Below are 16336 nucleotides of genomic sequence, written 5' to 3'. Positions count from 1 at the left end.
TCTTTGTTCTTTGGTTTGCTATCTGTGTCGTCGCATCGACTCAATTCCATTATCGCCAAAATTTCGAATCATACTGCGATCGCCGCAAAGCCCGGGATTTAACACAAAGAGAACTATATCAGACGATTAAAGTCTTTTCCCAAGCAGCTTTCGACTCAGACTACTTTAGAAAACAACAAAATGACTGCCCCAGCCCTTTCAGCCCGCGGCGCCTACCGTCAGATTCTCCGCGCTACCCGCGTTGCCTTCCATGGTCAGTACTATACTTCGCTCGACAACACTTTGCAAGGCTAACGATCACTCTCATAGAGGATACTCGTGTACTCCTCGCCGCTCGTCAAGAGGCACGCCGCCAGTTTGACGAACATAAGCGTGTCGGCATCGATACGCCCATGCAGATCAACCATGCCATCGAAGTGGCCAGCATCCTGAAGCACAACATTGTGCAAGGAGTAAAAGAGGAGGGCAATGAAGCCGCCAAGTGGGGTATGTCGTACCGGTTTAATCGCACAATGGTTTACATTCGTTGGATATCAATGGTGGCTAACCATACGGCTTCTAGAACTTCGGATTCACGATGATATCGAGCGTGGTGACAATGATTCAATTAAGCATGCAGGCCAGGACATCAAGATTCATAAGGCTTGTTCGGCATAAGTGTCGCTGAGTGGTAGCTTCCTACGAAGGATGCACATGATAACACCAGCATTTTTGCATTGTATTATAGTATACCCAACTTTTCTCTCCTTCGGCGTCTTTTGGGGTATTTCGATTGAAGATATGAATGTAACAAAGTGAAATAGACACGCATAACAACGCCTGCTTTGAACATACAAGTAATGCCTCCTGATTCCCAAGAACAATATAAGGAGAAGATATGGACATGTCGACGTGCAATTATTCACCAGACATGCTGGTATATTGAACCTCGCCACTACCTGGGGGCGGGGCGACAGCGTAACTCTGGGGTTTTCCCTGTTTACCAAGATCCTCGCTGGCGGCGGTGATCGCTTTGTTGCCTGAGCCCGAGGCTCTCACCGTCGTCGCGGCCGAGCGGCCTTCACGGGCGTACTTCATACGCTCGTCGCGGTCCATGTTATCCAATGGCTTAGGCTTTCCCCAACGGATTCTTAATGGACAGCCCTGAATGACAGCCTTGCCCTGGCAGTGGTTCGCAGCCGCCTCGGCACCTTCGCGAGTAGCAAAGTTAATAAACGCCGAATGAGCGCGATGAGAACAGACCAACGAGCGGAGCTGTCCAAACTGTGAGAAAAAGGTACGCAAAGTATGCTCGGGAAGGTCGTCCTCAACACCAGTGGCAAAGAGGGACGTAACATTAGGATCCGCAGGGGGGAGAATATCCTCTTGGGAAGGCGGCAATTGAGCTGTGCCGGGAAACGGACGACCACCACGGCCACCACGCATATTTCCGCGTCCTCTTCCAGGCAAAGGCGCACCCCTCCTACTCTCAGCCGTGCGAATGGGTCCTGGGCCATTGCCATAACGGCTGTGTACCACCGGCGTGTGTGTCGACGGTTTCTCGCTCTCCTCATCCTGCGGCGCCTCGAGTTGACGAGGCTTTCTATAATAGGGTTCACTGTTTGCTAGTCTCCTGAGGAGTTCTCGCGCCTTCTCATCTGTTTTCTCATACGCTTCGACCGCGCCGCGTCCTTCCTCGATTTCCTTCTCGTGCTCCTGTGCATAGTATTCACGGTTGATAGTGCTTTCGGGGCCCGGGGCAACCATCTTCAGCGCAGCATCACGGACGACAATCGGCAGTCCAAATGACAAATCGAGCATGCAGCATTGGCAACAATTCTTCAGACGTGCGCATGTTAAGCAAATCGCGGTTCTCTTGGTGCGTGCCGTGCGGTCTGCCTTCCAGCGAAATATGGTGAAAGGGCGAGTGCACTTTTCATCGGTTAGCACAGCAGAACCTAAAGCAATGCATAGCTCTACAAGCGGGACCGACTCACAATTTTGCATTCTGCGCCATGATCCTCCTTCAGCATCTGCACGTACGGATTATCGGGCAGGCAAGTTTCGCAAACGGAGGGAAAATCGGTTGTCTCCCATCCTGATCGGTTCAAGTCTTGCTTGATCTGCGGAGGAGGCATATTGGTGTGCTGCTATCCTAGCTCAAACGGCGCGGGACCCAGAGCAAAAAGGATGTGATGAGTTGGTGGCGTTCAATGACCGGCAAAAGAATGATGATTATCGATAGCAGCGTTTGTTCTAGCTGTGGCTGGGCTATGTGGCTTAGGTGGCTACCTTGCTGACATAACCGTAAAGTCCCACGTGATAGGTTCGACGGAGCACGGAAGTTGGAAATTTTCGAGGTAAATGCGTATGTGGGGAGCTTCGCATCGATAAGAATCTATTATTGAAGATTAAGTGTCCAAGCGAACGTTGTTCAGGGTCCACCAGCAGCTTGCAACATCAAATCAATGTGGATTTTAATCTCCATGGATATCGAATACGCGGAATACGACGGTTTCTCACATGTGCCTTCTCGAAGGGGTTTAACGCCGTGTCGGAAGAAGGTCTTTCCGGCGCGAGGGCCAGAACCCCGGATGGTCCCTTTCGGCCTAGCCTGCCGCTGCGTGGTTGGCTGGCCAGCTGATTGGCAGGGGAAGTGTCAAATCGTCGCAATTCCGCCTCCTTTCTTTCCGTCGATCTTGTTTGCTTGCTGAATTTATTTCGCTGCTCTATTTTTGACCTTCTCTTTTCTCATTTCTGTCTCTCTTTTTTTCTGCTGCCTATCCAGCTATTTGGCTTCTTCCTTTCTTTTTTTTTTCTTCGTGAGTATAAATCACTCAGGAGTTCCCCGATCGGTCATTGCTGTCCTGCCGAATTCCTGTCTTCACCAATTCACCCCTTTTTTAAACCTTCAACACGACCGAAGCCAATTGTTTATCACCATGGCCCCTGCTACTTTGGAACAAGAGAACCATACTCGTGACGCCGAGTTCAATCGCGTCCTCCATGGAAAATCCTCCCAGGCTCAGGGCGGCTTCGCTGCCATGCTTGGAGGAAAGGATGCCGCTGCGCAAAAGGCTGCGGTTGAGGAATACTTTAAGCACTGGGATAACAAGGACGCCGCCGATGAGACTGATGAGACTCGTGCGGTATGGATTACTTGAACTGTACAACTCATATAGATGTGGTCTAACGATTTTGACAGGCTCGCCGTGCGGAGTATGCTACCTTGACCAGACAGTACGTACCCCAAGCCCAGCGTCACAATGTTGGTTTCCCTTCTGACATCCTTCAGCTACTACAACCTGGCGACCGATCTGTATGAATACGGATGGGGTACCTCCTTCCATTTCTGCCGCTTCGCCCAGGGCGAGCCCTTCTACCAAGCCATTGCCCGTCATGAACACTATCTGGCTCACACCATGGGCATCAAGAGTGGTATGAAGGTCCTCGATGTTGGCTGTGGTGTTGGCGGTCCCGCGCGCGAGATTTGCAAATTCACCGATGCCAACGTTGTCGGATTCAACAACAATGATTACCAGATTCAGCGTGCCACCCGCTATGCTGAGCGCGAGGGATTGAGCGACAAGCTGAGCTTCGTCAAGGGTGACTTCATGCAAATGAGCTTCCCCGATAACTCATTCGACGCCGTTTATGCCATCGAGGCTACTTGCCATGCTCCTGAGCTCGAGGGTGTGTATAAGGAGATCTTCCGTGTGCTGAAGCCTGGTGGTGTGTTTGGTGTTTACGAGTGGCTTATGACCGATGAATATGATAATGACAACGCCGAGCACCGCAAGATCCGTCTGGGTATCGAGCAGGGAGACGGTATCTCCAACATGGTTAAGGTGTCTGAGGGTCTTCAGGCTTTCAAGAACGCTGGCTTTGAGGTCCTTCACAATGAAGATCTGGCTGACCGTCCGGACGCTATTCCTTGGTACTACCCTCTTGCTGGATCGTTCAAGCACATGACCTCACCTTGGGATTTCTTCACGATTGCTCGCATGACATGGTGGGGACGTGGTATCGCTCATCGCTTCGTCGGTGCTTTGGAAACCGTTGGACTCGCCCCCAAGGGCACCCAGAAGACCGCCGACAGCTTGGCGGTGGCAGGAGACTGCCTCGTGGCGGGTGGTGAGAAGAAGCTCTTCACCCCCATGTACCTGATGGTTGGACGCAAACCCGAGTAAATGCTTCTCAAAATTTGCATTATGTGAAACGTCTGTATAAATACCTCTTTCGTACCAGCATCCCACTTACAGACGTGGCGGAGTATCTTCTTTAATTCGGTGTTATGTTTTCCATTGTTGACTTACTTTTCTTCCCCTTGTCATTATTATTACATACCGCCGTGGGACGCTATGCTTCTTTGTTTTCATCTGATGTGCTGTCCGAATTGGCGGACGTTGAACGAGTCACTGCTGGGAATGCGCCATGGTGATGATCTTTTTGAGTTCGTATTTCCTTATGCTCATGCAAAATGTGTTTCCATAACCGTCAGTCTGCCGCAGTAAAATTCCTATCATGTATTGATCAAAGATCTTGAGACACGGGCAAGTTCCGTCTAAAATCTACCAATTTCATACTAAAACCATGTTCTTTACCTATATCCAGAAATGCATGATACTTCGCAAGCGAAAAGAGTATTGCGCGACCCTTGCCCAATCACTATGTTTTCGCGCCTCTTGCACAAATATTTGCAACGGTGAAGGATGCTTAGACCATATAGTTGTAGACTTCTCCATACGTGATCCAGTTAGTGGTGTACATTTATAACGTACGTGACATTATTGAACCCCCAACAAAAATAAACTAAACTAAACTTAATTGGAAACTCACATGCTTATGGCTAAGATGGTTGCTTAGTATTGCTTCAATAAAGCATTGACCTCGAAATGGAGAGATTAAGCTGAAAGCTTTCTGGAGTGTGGTCCTCGATCCACAGCTGTTACGCCGAAATATATATAGAATGTCTCCCACCATATGTTGGAATTGGTTCCTCACACGCCCCCATGGATGGTTACGTATCCCAATCTATTCATTCTCCTGGATTTTGTTCAACTAATATTTCTGGTTTGATTTATCAAATACCTGATAGGATCTGACATATTACGTAGCGTGACGCGTTGCAGCCAGTAGAAACTGAGATGTATCCGGACCAAAGTAATCAAAAGAATACATGTAATCACTGCGCCCCTATGAGGGAAACCGTAAGTCTGCTGTAGTCCTTATATATATCCAGATCTGAACGTTTCAAGGTAAAATAGGGGTGCATTAGACTTGTATTTGACAGATTCACTGTGATGCCTCGTCGGCAACTCGGTGCAATCACCGATCGCCGAGAACATTCTCGGCCTTCGGGCTTTGAAGTGGAGACAAAGGTTAAACATTTTTAAAGTGCGTACGAACCGTTGGGGTTATGTTCGATATCAGGACTTCCAGGGTCCAGCTTCATTTTGCTGGGGTTCAAGACCCATTAGAATCAAGACTGTTGCGTCGTCATTAATCACCACCCTCAATTTACCACGTAATGCGACATAGCTTGTGCAACTCTAGCTCATTGATCAACGCGAATTGTCACAGCTTCAAGCACCTGGCAAATAGGCTGTAGGTAGTATACGAGTTTCCATCTTTTCAAAGCCGTTGGACAACAAAACTCGGTCATTCCTCGGAGATCCACCCGAATGTAACCGTCCATAACCGTCATAACGCCGAAATCGGTTGTGGAAGTATACCCAAACTCTTTCTGCTACTTGACTCAGCCTGACGGGAACTTTGATATTCCGCAATATAAATCTTCTGAAGTGCCTCTCATACGTGATGCTTGGTTTCCCAATACATCCAGTTCTTTCTCTTCTTGCTCACTTTCTCTAAGCGTTCCACCGTCCACAATGTCGCAGCCAGAGACAACACATTCGACCATCTCCCAAAGGGCACAGAGCGCCCTAGAAGCAGGATCAAAGAACCTGATGTGGGACGTGGTGAACGACCTATGGTGTGAAAAGACAAACCCGAATGGATACGTGAATGTGGGCGTTGCCGAGAATGTTCTGATGCACGATCACTTGTTGAGTTTCCTCAACCGGCAACTCGACTTGCCTGCGAAACTACTCACGTATAATGATGGCCCTACTGGGTCAGCAAGAGTAAAACGTGCGGTGTCCGCTTTTATCAACAGACACTTTCACCCCTTGCATGCGGTGGACCCTAGTCATTTGTTCATTACAAACGGCGTTTCGTCGGCAATCGAGCATGTGTCTTGGGCCATAACAGAACCTGGCGAGGGAGTCCTTCTGGGAAGACCGTACTATGGGACGTTCATACCGGATATTTCACTGAGACCTGGAGCAACGGTTATCCCTGTAAGCTTCGACGACTGTGATCCGTTCAGTTTGGAGGCCGTCCAGCAGTATGAACAAGCACTGTTGAGTTTCCAGGAAACGACAGGACGAAAGGTAAAGGGGCTAGCGCTTTGCCATCCTCATAATCCACTAGGACGATGCTACCCCAGACACGTGCTAGTGAAGTTGATGGAACTCTGCCAGAAATACCAGATGCACTTCATTAGTGACGAGATATATGCGTTGTCCGTGTGGAAGAACACCATCGACGAGAGTCCGAAGCCTGTCGACTTCGAATCCGCCCTTTCACTCGATCTGACAGGCATCATTGATCCCCAGCTCGTTCATATACTATGGGGCGTGAGCAAGGACTTTGGTGCGAATGGTCTCCGACTGGGCGTTATTATCTCACAAGCCAATCGTGACATGCTAGCAGCATTAAGGAATGTTGGTCTATATTCTTATGTATCGGGGGTCTCGGAGCATCTGGTATCTCTCCTGCTTGAAGACGTCGATTTCACTGATGAATATATTCGGTTGAACCGCGAGAAGCTCTCGGAGAATTATTCTTTCGTTGCGAGGCAGCTCAAGAGCAACGGGATCGAGTATTCGACTGGAGCCAATGCTGCATTCTTTATTTGGATGAATCTGGGGAAGAAGTACCGCGAACTCCACCCTGAGGTCAAAGACGATGAGGATGTTAGTGAAACAGTCATGGAGCTCTTACTGCAGAAGAAAGTCTTCTTAGCTAGCGGCTCTTTGTTCGGTTCTGAGCATGGTGGATGGTATAGAATAGTCTTCTCACAGCCCCAAGAGTATCTGAGCGAGGCTGTACGAAGAATCATGGCCGCGCTCGAGGCCTAGGATGACTCTTCCTCCTAAACGGCGGCATTGTCGACCATAACAACCCGCCGCTTGACTCATTATTCAGAAAAGAGCCGAATTTGCTATCTAGAAAATAGACAGAAGAGGCTAGAGCGAACCTACCAACTTCCTCCTGCAGGTATGACTCTACACTGTAGAGGAGACAAATGCAACAGAGGATATGTTGGAGGCCTTGGATGCAATAGGGATTCACAGAAAAACCTTGAAATTGTCCTGACTTAAGACGAATAAGGGTTGCTTACTTTATGTTTTCGGCACTGGAGTCTTTATCTGCATATTTGCAATACGTTGAAAGTTGATGTGGGCCTTGCTTTCTCAAAACAGTGGATTACTCTTGAAGATGTGACTGTATCAACCCAACCGCCACACAGCTCAAGGTTCGTTGCTCTCATCTCTACCTTCGCTCTAGCGTTGCTTGGTGACACATCCCAAGCCTCTTTAATGCACGATTGTATGGCTCTATTGCTTGTTTCCCCACATCTCCATAGTCCATATCGCGACGCCCTTACGAGAGTCGTGTTTTCTAGCTGGGCATCAAGCATGGACGCCGTGCCAGCGGATACCTGAAGTAGATACGCGATATATTCCCCTATATCAACATACAAATGTTTTCATTTTGCGTCTCCAATTGAATCTCTATATAACTCGGTTACGGGTGACTTCTCCGCGTGGGGAACTCCCGAGCACTTGCTCGTCAATCAGGTAGTAAGTTGAGATGCAGTGTCACTTGCAATGCATTTGTGGTTGCTCATATTTATGTGTAGTATGCGGATGTGCTTGGGCTCGTCTTCTTAGCCATTGGGATCTTCATGATTACTGATTTCGCTTGGATATATCTGCATTGCTGCCCTCCAGGCTTGTGTTATCAGTTCCTGTAGTTGCCCTGGCCTTGTTTCTGCCTAACAGAGACCCTGAGTATGTATTTTGTTTGCGAAGGAAACGAATGAAAGCCTGGTTGATATACCATAGGGTCGGCCCTCAAAGTTCAGAACAAACAGCATAATTGATCAGGACGCCTATCCTACATCTACTCAGTTCTCAAAGCTCCGGGCTAGCAAAGAGCTGAATGCCAGAACCACAGATGACTATAATTGTTGTACATTCCCGGCAAGATATGTGGCAGCATTCAGCTATAGAACCTGGTGACAACTACGATATCTAGTCCATCTGTACCTTGTCAAACAGCTCTGGACTATCACAGTATATGTTTTGGCTCTGTTTTATGTTACTAGCTTTACACTCGAACAGCATACCTCCTTGCATTGCGCAGCATTATAAGCAATGGTATTGTTTGAAAACCAAGGCGTTACATCAATGTCCAGGAACAGCTGTAGGAATGAATGGCGCTATTGAAGGATCCGGCTGCACTGGATAGCCATCGGGCGGCTCTTTCATAGCCTGGAAGACTTCTGTTGCAAGCGAATTCTCGTTCACATATGCCAGCAAAGCCTCAAAGTCACGGCATACATGTTTGTTCCTAAAGTCTGGGAAGGGTTGGGTCCAGCCTCCAACCCAGTTGAACAGAATCACGTCAACAGAGCCTTGGCACTTAATAAATTGGGCCAAGATATCAATACAATGAGTAATATGGGCGGTGTGCTGGGCATGTGGGTTGTTCCCAAACTCTGGGTAATAATAGTGCTCATAGGAGATTTCCTTGCGCAGCATATCAAGACAGTGAAGGAGATGGAAAACTTCTGTTTGTGCAAGGTATGCATCTGGGCCATAGCCGAATTCATCGGGGACTCGGACTGCTAGTGCCGGGTCTTTGCCTAGCTTGCGGACTTCTTCCGCTGAGATCAGGATCGGGAAGACCCCCGAGCTTATCCTGCTCCATTCTGCATCGGCTTCTTCGCTTGGGGCATGCGCATAATAGAGGGCGGCTCGGAGTCATACAACGAGCCGTTGGTCGTTAGTACGACCCGCGGGATATCGAATCTCTCTAGTATAGGGGCTGTAGTAATGCCTTAGTCCGTGTTCCCGTTTGTGGCACTCTTAGCACCATCAGCTTACCATAATACGAGGTCGCTTTCCATTTGTCCTGATCATTGAGATGGTTGAGGCAGGCCCGGCTGGACAGTGGTGATAAGAGGAATAGAATCGAGGCACAGAAGATCAGGATGTTCAAACATATGATCCAAAGATTCCAGGAGAGAGGTCTCTTCCTTTCAGTACCAGGGCAGGGCCAACACTTTCCTGACTCTATCGGCAGAGAGTCATTTAAAAGACCTCTCTCAGAATCTCTTTCACCGTCACCCTTGCAAAGGTTGCTCTCCTCATCGAGGGAGGGCCTTGCCATCTGTTTGAGCTGGAAGTGCGACATGAAACATTTCTGCTTGATTGAAAGATGGGAGCAATATTCAAGAGAGCATATCCACTCATATTTCAAGTGCCCTACCGCAAAAGGAAGGTTGGATTGCGGTTTCTTGTTTGTTCACCGCAGCGGAAAGGGACCCAGTAAGCATTGAAGATTTTCGACTTTGCATATGCTACTGTTCGATTTGAGTAACTGGAGATTGCAGGTGAGTCCGAGAAAACTGGCTACAGATGCAATATGTGCTCGAAATTGCATCAGACCTGCTGTTATGGACGCCGAAGTAGTTGCCATACGCCAATAATGACGAAATCCAGCCCAGGTGACCTCGTTCCTTACGAATTCCGTATGCTGGATGAATTAAGGAGGGGGGGTGTGATGATGATGTGACACCACACCTGTAAAAGCCCTCGTTGTATTGTTTATTGAATGGTGCTGTAGGAAAACGCAAGAAACAGGGAAGCTTCACGTAAGGAGCGATCTTCAGCAGCAAGGCTCGACAGACCGTGCCATGCAGGGTCTACACTAACTCCACTACGGTCCGGTTGGAAGTCTTGGGTGACAGATATTCGTGACCAAGATCCAAGGTATAAAGTTAAGGCCCCTCGTGGGCAACATGGTGTTAGAAATCGAACTATCTTTCTAATATAAGTTCTAACAAAACGCTACTACTACTCGGTCCGGCCTATCTCCGCCTGTTATATCCTGTCTGCTGTTTCAAAAAATCCAAAATGCAGTTCAAAGCTTTTACTGTGCTGCTCGCCATCGGTCTTCCACTAGCCATAGCATCTCCACTTCGTAAGGGGTCCTTCCTGTATTTCCTGATATATCCTTACCCTTAACGCTATATTTAGCTGCGAAGGAGGCTGAGGCTATTCCCTACTATCCTAAGCGCAGCGAGGACGCTGAGGCCATTCCCTTCTACCCTAAGCGCAGTGAGGACGCCGAGGCCATTCCCTTCTACCCTAAGCGCAGCGAGGACGCCGAGACCATTCCCTTCTATCCTAAGCGCAGTGAGGACGCCGAGGCCATTCCCTTCTATCCTTGAATCATCTCGATGAAGCTCAGAGCGCCAATTTACGACAATATGAATGACTTTGGAATGTGCCGATGATGCCGATGATTTCGCAACAAACTTTATACGATCCTTTTCTTTGTTACTCAATTTTGTCTATTCATTTTGCTTCAGAGATGCTCAGGCCTGGCTGGATGATTAACTTGTCATTTCGATGGTTGTTCACATGTCTGTTCGCCTTTAGTTATCTACCTATGGAATATGGCACTGCGAATTCAGCATTGCGGAATTATCTTAGTCTATTAAGTCTCATATGGATAATGCTTGTACGTAAACCAAGGCAAGTCACGTTCTTAGAGGCCTTTTTTATCAATTTTAGACAAAGCTTTGCTCTATATACAGTTTGTTATATATGAGAATGCGAGTGATTAAACGTATATTGATTAGACGTATGTTTCACGTGTCACCAAGCATAGCACTAAGCCCTGTGGTATCGTGCCAGTTGTAAAGTCCGACCATTCATCTGGAGCAATTCTTGGTGGCCATTGTGTCACATTGGCCCTTGCGCAAGGCAGGCTTGCACCACTTCTGAATTTCAGGTCAGGTAAGGGGCTCCAATTGGTGACTTGCGAAGAAGAATGTCAGAGTCGGTCAGAGACCCCCTAACCTTACTATTAGCAAGTATAAGCAGGCCATGTTAGACGTATCTCGTACGTCTAGAAAGGCAGATGACCAGTGAGTAGAAGAAACGATCCTTTAGCCACCCCGTCTCCCATCTCCTCCTTTTCTACCACCATTGGAAGGCACGAACACGTCCATCTTAAGCTACTGCCTAGTGCAAGCAACCTATTCATGTAAAAAAGTCTGCCATGCTCGGAAGCGGAAGCAAATTGTTGAAAATACAGACCGAAAGCCATCCGATGGTGAAATACAAGCCAGTCAGCGGCAGACCGAGTATTGATATTTGCTCTCAACTCCCGCGGGACTCTGAAGAAGGTAGACCGCGAGAAAATGGCATCGATGAGGCCTACCTCACGACCGACCGCGCGAAACGACCATGTCGTTGTGAGGGCTTCTCCCGGGCCTCCATCAAACAAACTTTCCTCATACTCCTTGCCGGCATTGGTCTTATGAACATAGGATACCAAGTCTATTGGTTCCTTCGATCCTTGAGACCAATATCGTGCAACTGTGGCGAAACCGTCTCAGAGGCCATTGCCAACGGGTGTCGGTACGATTCATTCGCCGCAGCCTGGCTACCGCCGGCGTGCCGGAATGATGAGCTGATCGATCGCTTTGAACGTGCGGGTCCGAACCCAGATGGTAGCTGGCCGTACTATGGGAACAAGAATAAAACGCAACTGCTATCCCTTAAAGAGGTCTCCATGCTGCCTGAAACAGGGGGCCATTTTTTCACTACGCACCAGTGGCATCTTGTTCACTGTGCCTATTATTGGAAGAAGATGTTTCTGGCTGTGGAACAAGGGACAATCATTGAGCATCGGTATAACAACTTGGCCCACTTGGATCATTGTGAGGTGATGTCTTTGAAAAGGGACTCCTTGGATACTATCGTGACTGAGGCTGGTGTGGCGCTTCATTCAGATGTGATCGTGACTGCGAAGAAGCATAAGCATGATCATGGAGATAAGACAAGGCTGGCATGATGAGTAGGGATTCATATTGGCGTATTATTCTTTCAGATCCTCACAATATAACCAGAGGGTTGCTACCGTGATCTGTATGTGTTTGTTGCTGTTCATAATTCTGCGTTGCTCTGTGCTTTTGGGGAAGGAATAGCTGTAGACCTAGTCCGAGATTATCTTTTTATACGGCCAGGTAACTCATATGCCTATTCGTCAGATATTTTCATAGGGAAATCAGCCAGGGATTCTTGTCCAATGATATAATTTGCTTGTCGTCAACTTGTGAGATATCGACTTGGTAGTAGGGTAATCTATAAAATGGGAATAGAGTGTGTAAGAACCTGATATGCATGCAGAACAAGTGTCTATGGACGTTAATTGGCAGTGTATGATATCAGATCATTGGTCCTCAAGTCTGCAAAACACCAAGACGCGAACCCGGCACTCCTGAGTTGGTCTGTAGCCTATCCGTTGCACAACTGCACCTGAGGATGAAATCACGATTTCTTTGGGGTGGATAAGTTTAATCAACATGACTGAGAGCCAACCCCTAAGCCAAGCTTCGTTAGATCTAGTCTGCGCTTTGCACCAATAATACATTTACAGACAACCAGGATAGACCTTAATTTCACAGGTAACAACTGGAACCATTCAAGTTGATGCTCGAGAGGGGAGCTAAAGTAGTTCATCAAGTTGAAATTCCTTTCACTGCTTTGCTAAGAGTCTATGACTTTATGAGCTTACGCTTCGTACACGCGGTATAGCTTGTAGCAAAGGGTAGGTTCTCGAATTTGTACGTACTGATAGGTGAAATGTGCGCGTCGGAGCGGTAATTGCAGGCCGTTGCACTCCATTTACCCGGAATATCATTACTGTATCTGCGACATCTTGAAGCAATGAATTTCGCACCCTTTTCAATTGCTTATATGGTGGAAGTGCTTGTAAAGGACAGTGGGGTTCCCGGGACTTGAGAGTTCGAGTGGACCCTTCTACGGCAGGTTAAATCGAGGTTCCGGTGACAGCCGCCGAGCCCTAAGTTGCGAGAAAAGGGTTCACTATTCCTAAATAAAGATACAGGGCAACGCTAAGGTCTGCCTTATGGACAAAATAGGAACTAGTCGGATCGAATTTATTGAAATAAGGTCTGCGCTACTCCAAAACAGGAAACCTTAGTCCAACAATTATGAGCTCTCGACATCTCGGCGGCCCGGCCCCTTGATTTGGAGACAATTTTTATTTTATAATCCTTAAATCTAGGCCCTCTCAGGACCACTCTAGTATCTCCAAGTATCTTAACTACTAATGGGAATTCTAATATCATATAGACTAGTACATAAACTTAATAGAGTATGATTACATAATTGAAACTACTGACAGCAAAAAATCTCTACTGTGTAGTATTGCCCAGACCTTGATTAACTTTACGAAGCAGATGGCTGGAAAAGGGTGCATTTACGTACGAAGTAGGCCTCCACAACGGGGTTTGTCGGGATTTGCCCCATTTACGCCCCCGGCCGAGACGTCGCCGATTTACATCCGCCATGTGGCAGCTTATCATGAGCCCTAAGTTCGAAGTAACTGTGTAGATTATTCTATACGGAGTGCATGCATGCGGCCATTGGCGGCAACGCTTGCCGGTTCATAATGTTACTAGTAGCCAGGCGAAAGTCTACTCACACTAGTTCGTAGTTGTCATACGGAGATTATGTCCAGGAATACCAGGGGCAACCATGTGACCGGAGGGTGAAGATCCCCGAGCACCGCCACGATATGACTCGTAGGAAGTAAATTAACCCCCATTGCTCTTAACCATAAGGAATCGATCCACCAAATGTGCTGATCCTCATGTCTCGCACCCTAGCTCCTCCTTCCCTCCTTCTTTGTCTATATTTACTATTATCCTTTTCCCTTTCCTTTTCTTTTCCGTGATGTGCATGTGGTATAAGCGTGTTGTGAAGCAGGGTGGGTCTATCACGAAGATCGTACATAAGTGCTCAGACTGCAGAAATTCAACCCTTGGCATTTTACGGGTTACTATTATTGAACCTTCTCCAAGCCATAAGTCATGGCTTAGACCCAATCTTGGCCTGTGCCCACGTCTGCACGCGATTTACATTCTCCAGATACTAGCCATGCGAGGCAACGAAGTCAGTTCGGATGGACGGACTCTTGCTCCACTGGGCTCAGTTCCCGGGTCGGCAAGAGTTATGTGTGTGGATTACTCCATAGGATCATAGACTTATGCTCATAATGGAAGTCTATTTCGGCCAGGCCCCTGCCAAACAATCCTCGTGACAAAACCCATTGTTAGGCCTCGACAAATCATGAGCATACGACGCTATTGAGTGAAGAAGAAAAAGACAGCTAACTTATTGGTTCATTCATTCAGGTGCTTATGATATTATCTTCATATCCCCTGCTCGGTGCAGTTTAAGATGATTATCATCAGAGGTTATAGCCTTTAAACCTCTGCTATTCAATGATATTTACCCCCTCTTAAAAGCTTGCACGGTAGCATTAATGGTGTAGTCGGCCTTGTTTGCTCCACCAATACGCGTAGACAAACTGTCTCCAGCCGAGTGACTAAAGGTCTTGGGTACATTTGGTCGAGTATTTCTCGGAGCGATCTAGGGCGGCATATAACCGGGAAAGCTCTTCTGAGAGCATGAGCTGCAGGTAAATCATATCGTCAATAACGCCTGATGCAGGTAGTCCACTGCCATCTCGCCTGTCGCATATGGATGCCAATGATTGCTCCGTCAATGCCACGATGCGATGGCTCAGCTTTGTTATCTATATAGCTTAGTAACAAGATTGTTAAATAGGTATTGTTGACTTACTCGATCCAAGGAAGAAGAGACATCTGGAGTCTGCTGTGTTGGGGTAGTGAACTTCTGTTCAAACGGTGCTATGGTTAACTCATGCGAACCTGGGAGGGGGTTCTGGGTCAAGCAAACCATTGTCTCCTTCACACGACCAGCGCGTTCTTTGAAACTCAGTGCGTCTTCAAGATCATCGATTTGCTTTCGGTGGAGGAATTCCTAGGGCATTAGCAAAGCGATGGAGTGCGGGTGGTGCATGATTTCATCCTGTATTTATTAATAACTGAAAGCTGACAGACGTGCCCTATTCCAGACGCATACATCCCGAAGCAGATCTAAGCTTTGATGCGCAAGGAGTCAGAAGCGAAGGAAACAATGGCGATTTATTTTGTCCGATTTCCCATTGCACTAGTGATAGGTATTATGTATGACTTTTTCATGTTGTTCCAGGGCGCCAATTATTAGTAACAACAGGCTGCCAGGCAAACATACTCGGTTGGTCTCTCCTGGGGTTAATGGAATGTTACTGCAATCCTGAATTGTTTCTTAATAGCTGAATCTTATGAGAAAGGGGCTTTATTGAGCGACAGCAACGGAGTCTCGTGGCATTCTAAAGGTACTGACAGCATACATAACCACCAAGAGGTATGATATCCTGCCTTAGCACCTGGATATTTTGCCGGCGATCCATGGCTTACTGGGCGTGTTCAACCTGGTAGAACCACGACAGTCGATATTGATCAGATTGAATATCCCGAGAGTCATGGAGATGATACTTGTTCCGTTCTACAAACATGGTTTACTGTAGATGATAAAGTGATTGGGGATTCCAGATATCCAATAGGTAGGATGCTATGCCTATCATCTTTGCCAGAGTCAGTTCGCGAGGTGGGATATAGGTATAAACACTTAGGTAGGAACAACGTGTTCGTCGCCGATGACGCATTGTGGCCTTTTACCCGGAAATCATTGGTGGGGACTTACGGGGGTATAGATCGATGACCATAGTGCGTAATAACATGACAAGGATATGCTTATATTGGAGGAATAGAGTACTAGGTACTGCTAATAGGGAAAGTACTAGGTACTGGCTCTGGATCACCCGGATATGACTTCCTGTCGAGAAATTATTGGCGAACCAGATTACCGGGATTCACGAGAACGGGCCCGAGCACTACTGCGTACTACTACTAGTACTAATACCTCCTTATGATCGACCGTAGTACCGTAGAAGAACGAAGTGGATACGGAAATAACCCACATCACATCTGAGCCAGCGACAGATCTTAGCCCCACTCAACCACGCGAGGGGCGAAGTTCCCAAAATATGCTTT

General features: G+C 47.5%; 8 protein-coding genes across 8 annotated transcripts; 5 read left to right on the top strand and 3 right to left on the bottom strand.

Moving 5' to 3' along the window:
• Window positions 1–180: 180 nt before the first annotated feature.
• On the top strand, window positions 181–657 carry ABOM_006682 (LYR motif-containing protein; the record flags this gene model as incomplete). The annotated part of the gene is made up of 3 exons (XM_022533811.1): window positions 181–253; window positions 310–486; window positions 563–657. 3 exons carry the CDS (start codon window positions 181–183, stop codon window positions 655–657), a joined length of 345 nt encoding a protein of 114 aa, XP_022388828.1.
• Window positions 658–897: 240 nt separating this feature from the next.
• slt11 (Pre-mRNA-splicing factor ECM2) lies at window positions 898–2117 on the bottom strand (the record flags this gene model as incomplete). Its single annotated transcript, XM_022533810.1, has 2 exons — window positions 898–1911; window positions 1977–2117. The coding sequence occupies 2 exons, from the start codon at window positions 2115–2117 to the stop codon at window positions 898–900; spliced, it is 1155 nt and encodes a 384-aa protein (XP_022388829.1).
• Window positions 2118–2921: 804 nt separating this feature from the next.
• erg6 (sterol 24-C-methyltransferase) lies at window positions 2922–4169 on the top strand (the record flags this gene model as incomplete). Its single annotated transcript, XM_022533809.1, has 3 exons — window positions 2922–3128; window positions 3185–3219; window positions 3275–4169. 3 exons carry the CDS (start codon window positions 2922–2924, stop codon window positions 4167–4169), a joined length of 1137 nt encoding a protein of 378 aa, XP_022388830.1.
• Window positions 4170–5870: 1701 nt separating this feature from the next.
• On the top strand, window positions 5871–7184 carry ABOM_006679 (putative aminotransferase; the record flags this gene model as incomplete). The annotated part of the gene is made up of 1 exon (XM_022533808.1): window positions 5871–7184. The coding sequence occupies one exon, from the start codon at window positions 5871–5873 to the stop codon at window positions 7182–7184; it is 1314 nt and encodes a 437-aa protein (XP_022388821.1).
• Window positions 7185–8516: 1332 nt separating this feature from the next.
• ABOM_006678 (oxidase ustYa family protein) lies at window positions 8517–9528 on the bottom strand (the record flags this gene model as incomplete). The annotated part of the gene is made up of 2 exons (XM_022533807.1): window positions 8517–9088; window positions 9219–9528. 2 exons carry the CDS (start codon window positions 9526–9528, stop codon window positions 8517–8519), a joined length of 882 nt encoding a protein of 293 aa, XP_022388864.1.
• Window positions 9529–10250: 722 nt separating this feature from the next.
• ABOM_006677 (uncharacterized protein) lies at window positions 10251–10567 on the top strand (the record flags this gene model as incomplete). The annotated part of the gene is made up of 2 exons (XM_022533806.1): window positions 10251–10317; window positions 10374–10567. The coding sequence occupies 2 exons, from the start codon at window positions 10251–10253 to the stop codon at window positions 10565–10567; spliced, it is 261 nt and encodes an 86-aa protein (XP_022388814.1).
• An 836-nt stretch (window positions 10568–11403) lies between these two features.
• ABOM_006676 (uncharacterized protein) lies at window positions 11404–12201 on the top strand (the record flags this gene model as incomplete). The annotated part of the gene is made up of 1 exon (XM_022533805.1): window positions 11404–12201. One exon carries the CDS (start codon window positions 11404–11406, stop codon window positions 12199–12201), a length of 798 nt encoding a protein of 265 aa, XP_022388813.1.
• A 2562-nt stretch (window positions 12202–14763) lies between these two features.
• Window positions 14764–15140, bottom strand: ABOM_006675 (uncharacterized protein; the record flags this gene model as incomplete). The annotated part of the gene is made up of 2 exons (XM_022533804.1): window positions 14764–14973; window positions 15021–15140. The coding sequence occupies 2 exons, from the start codon at window positions 15138–15140 to the stop codon at window positions 14764–14766; spliced, it is 330 nt and encodes a 109-aa protein (XP_022388816.1).
• Between the last annotated feature and the right edge of the window lie 1196 nt (window positions 15141–16336).

The sequence above is a fragment of the Aspergillus bombycis genome (assembly GCF_001792695.1).
Source record: "Aspergillus bombycis strain NRRL26010 chromosome Unknown contig00046, whole genome shotgun sequence".
In the NCBI taxonomy this organism is placed as follows: domain Eukaryota; kingdom Fungi; phylum Ascomycota; class Eurotiomycetes; order Eurotiales; family Aspergillaceae; genus Aspergillus; species Aspergillus bombycis.
Note: the sequence above shows the minus strand (reverse complement) of the source record. Positions and strands in the feature narration are given on the sequence as shown.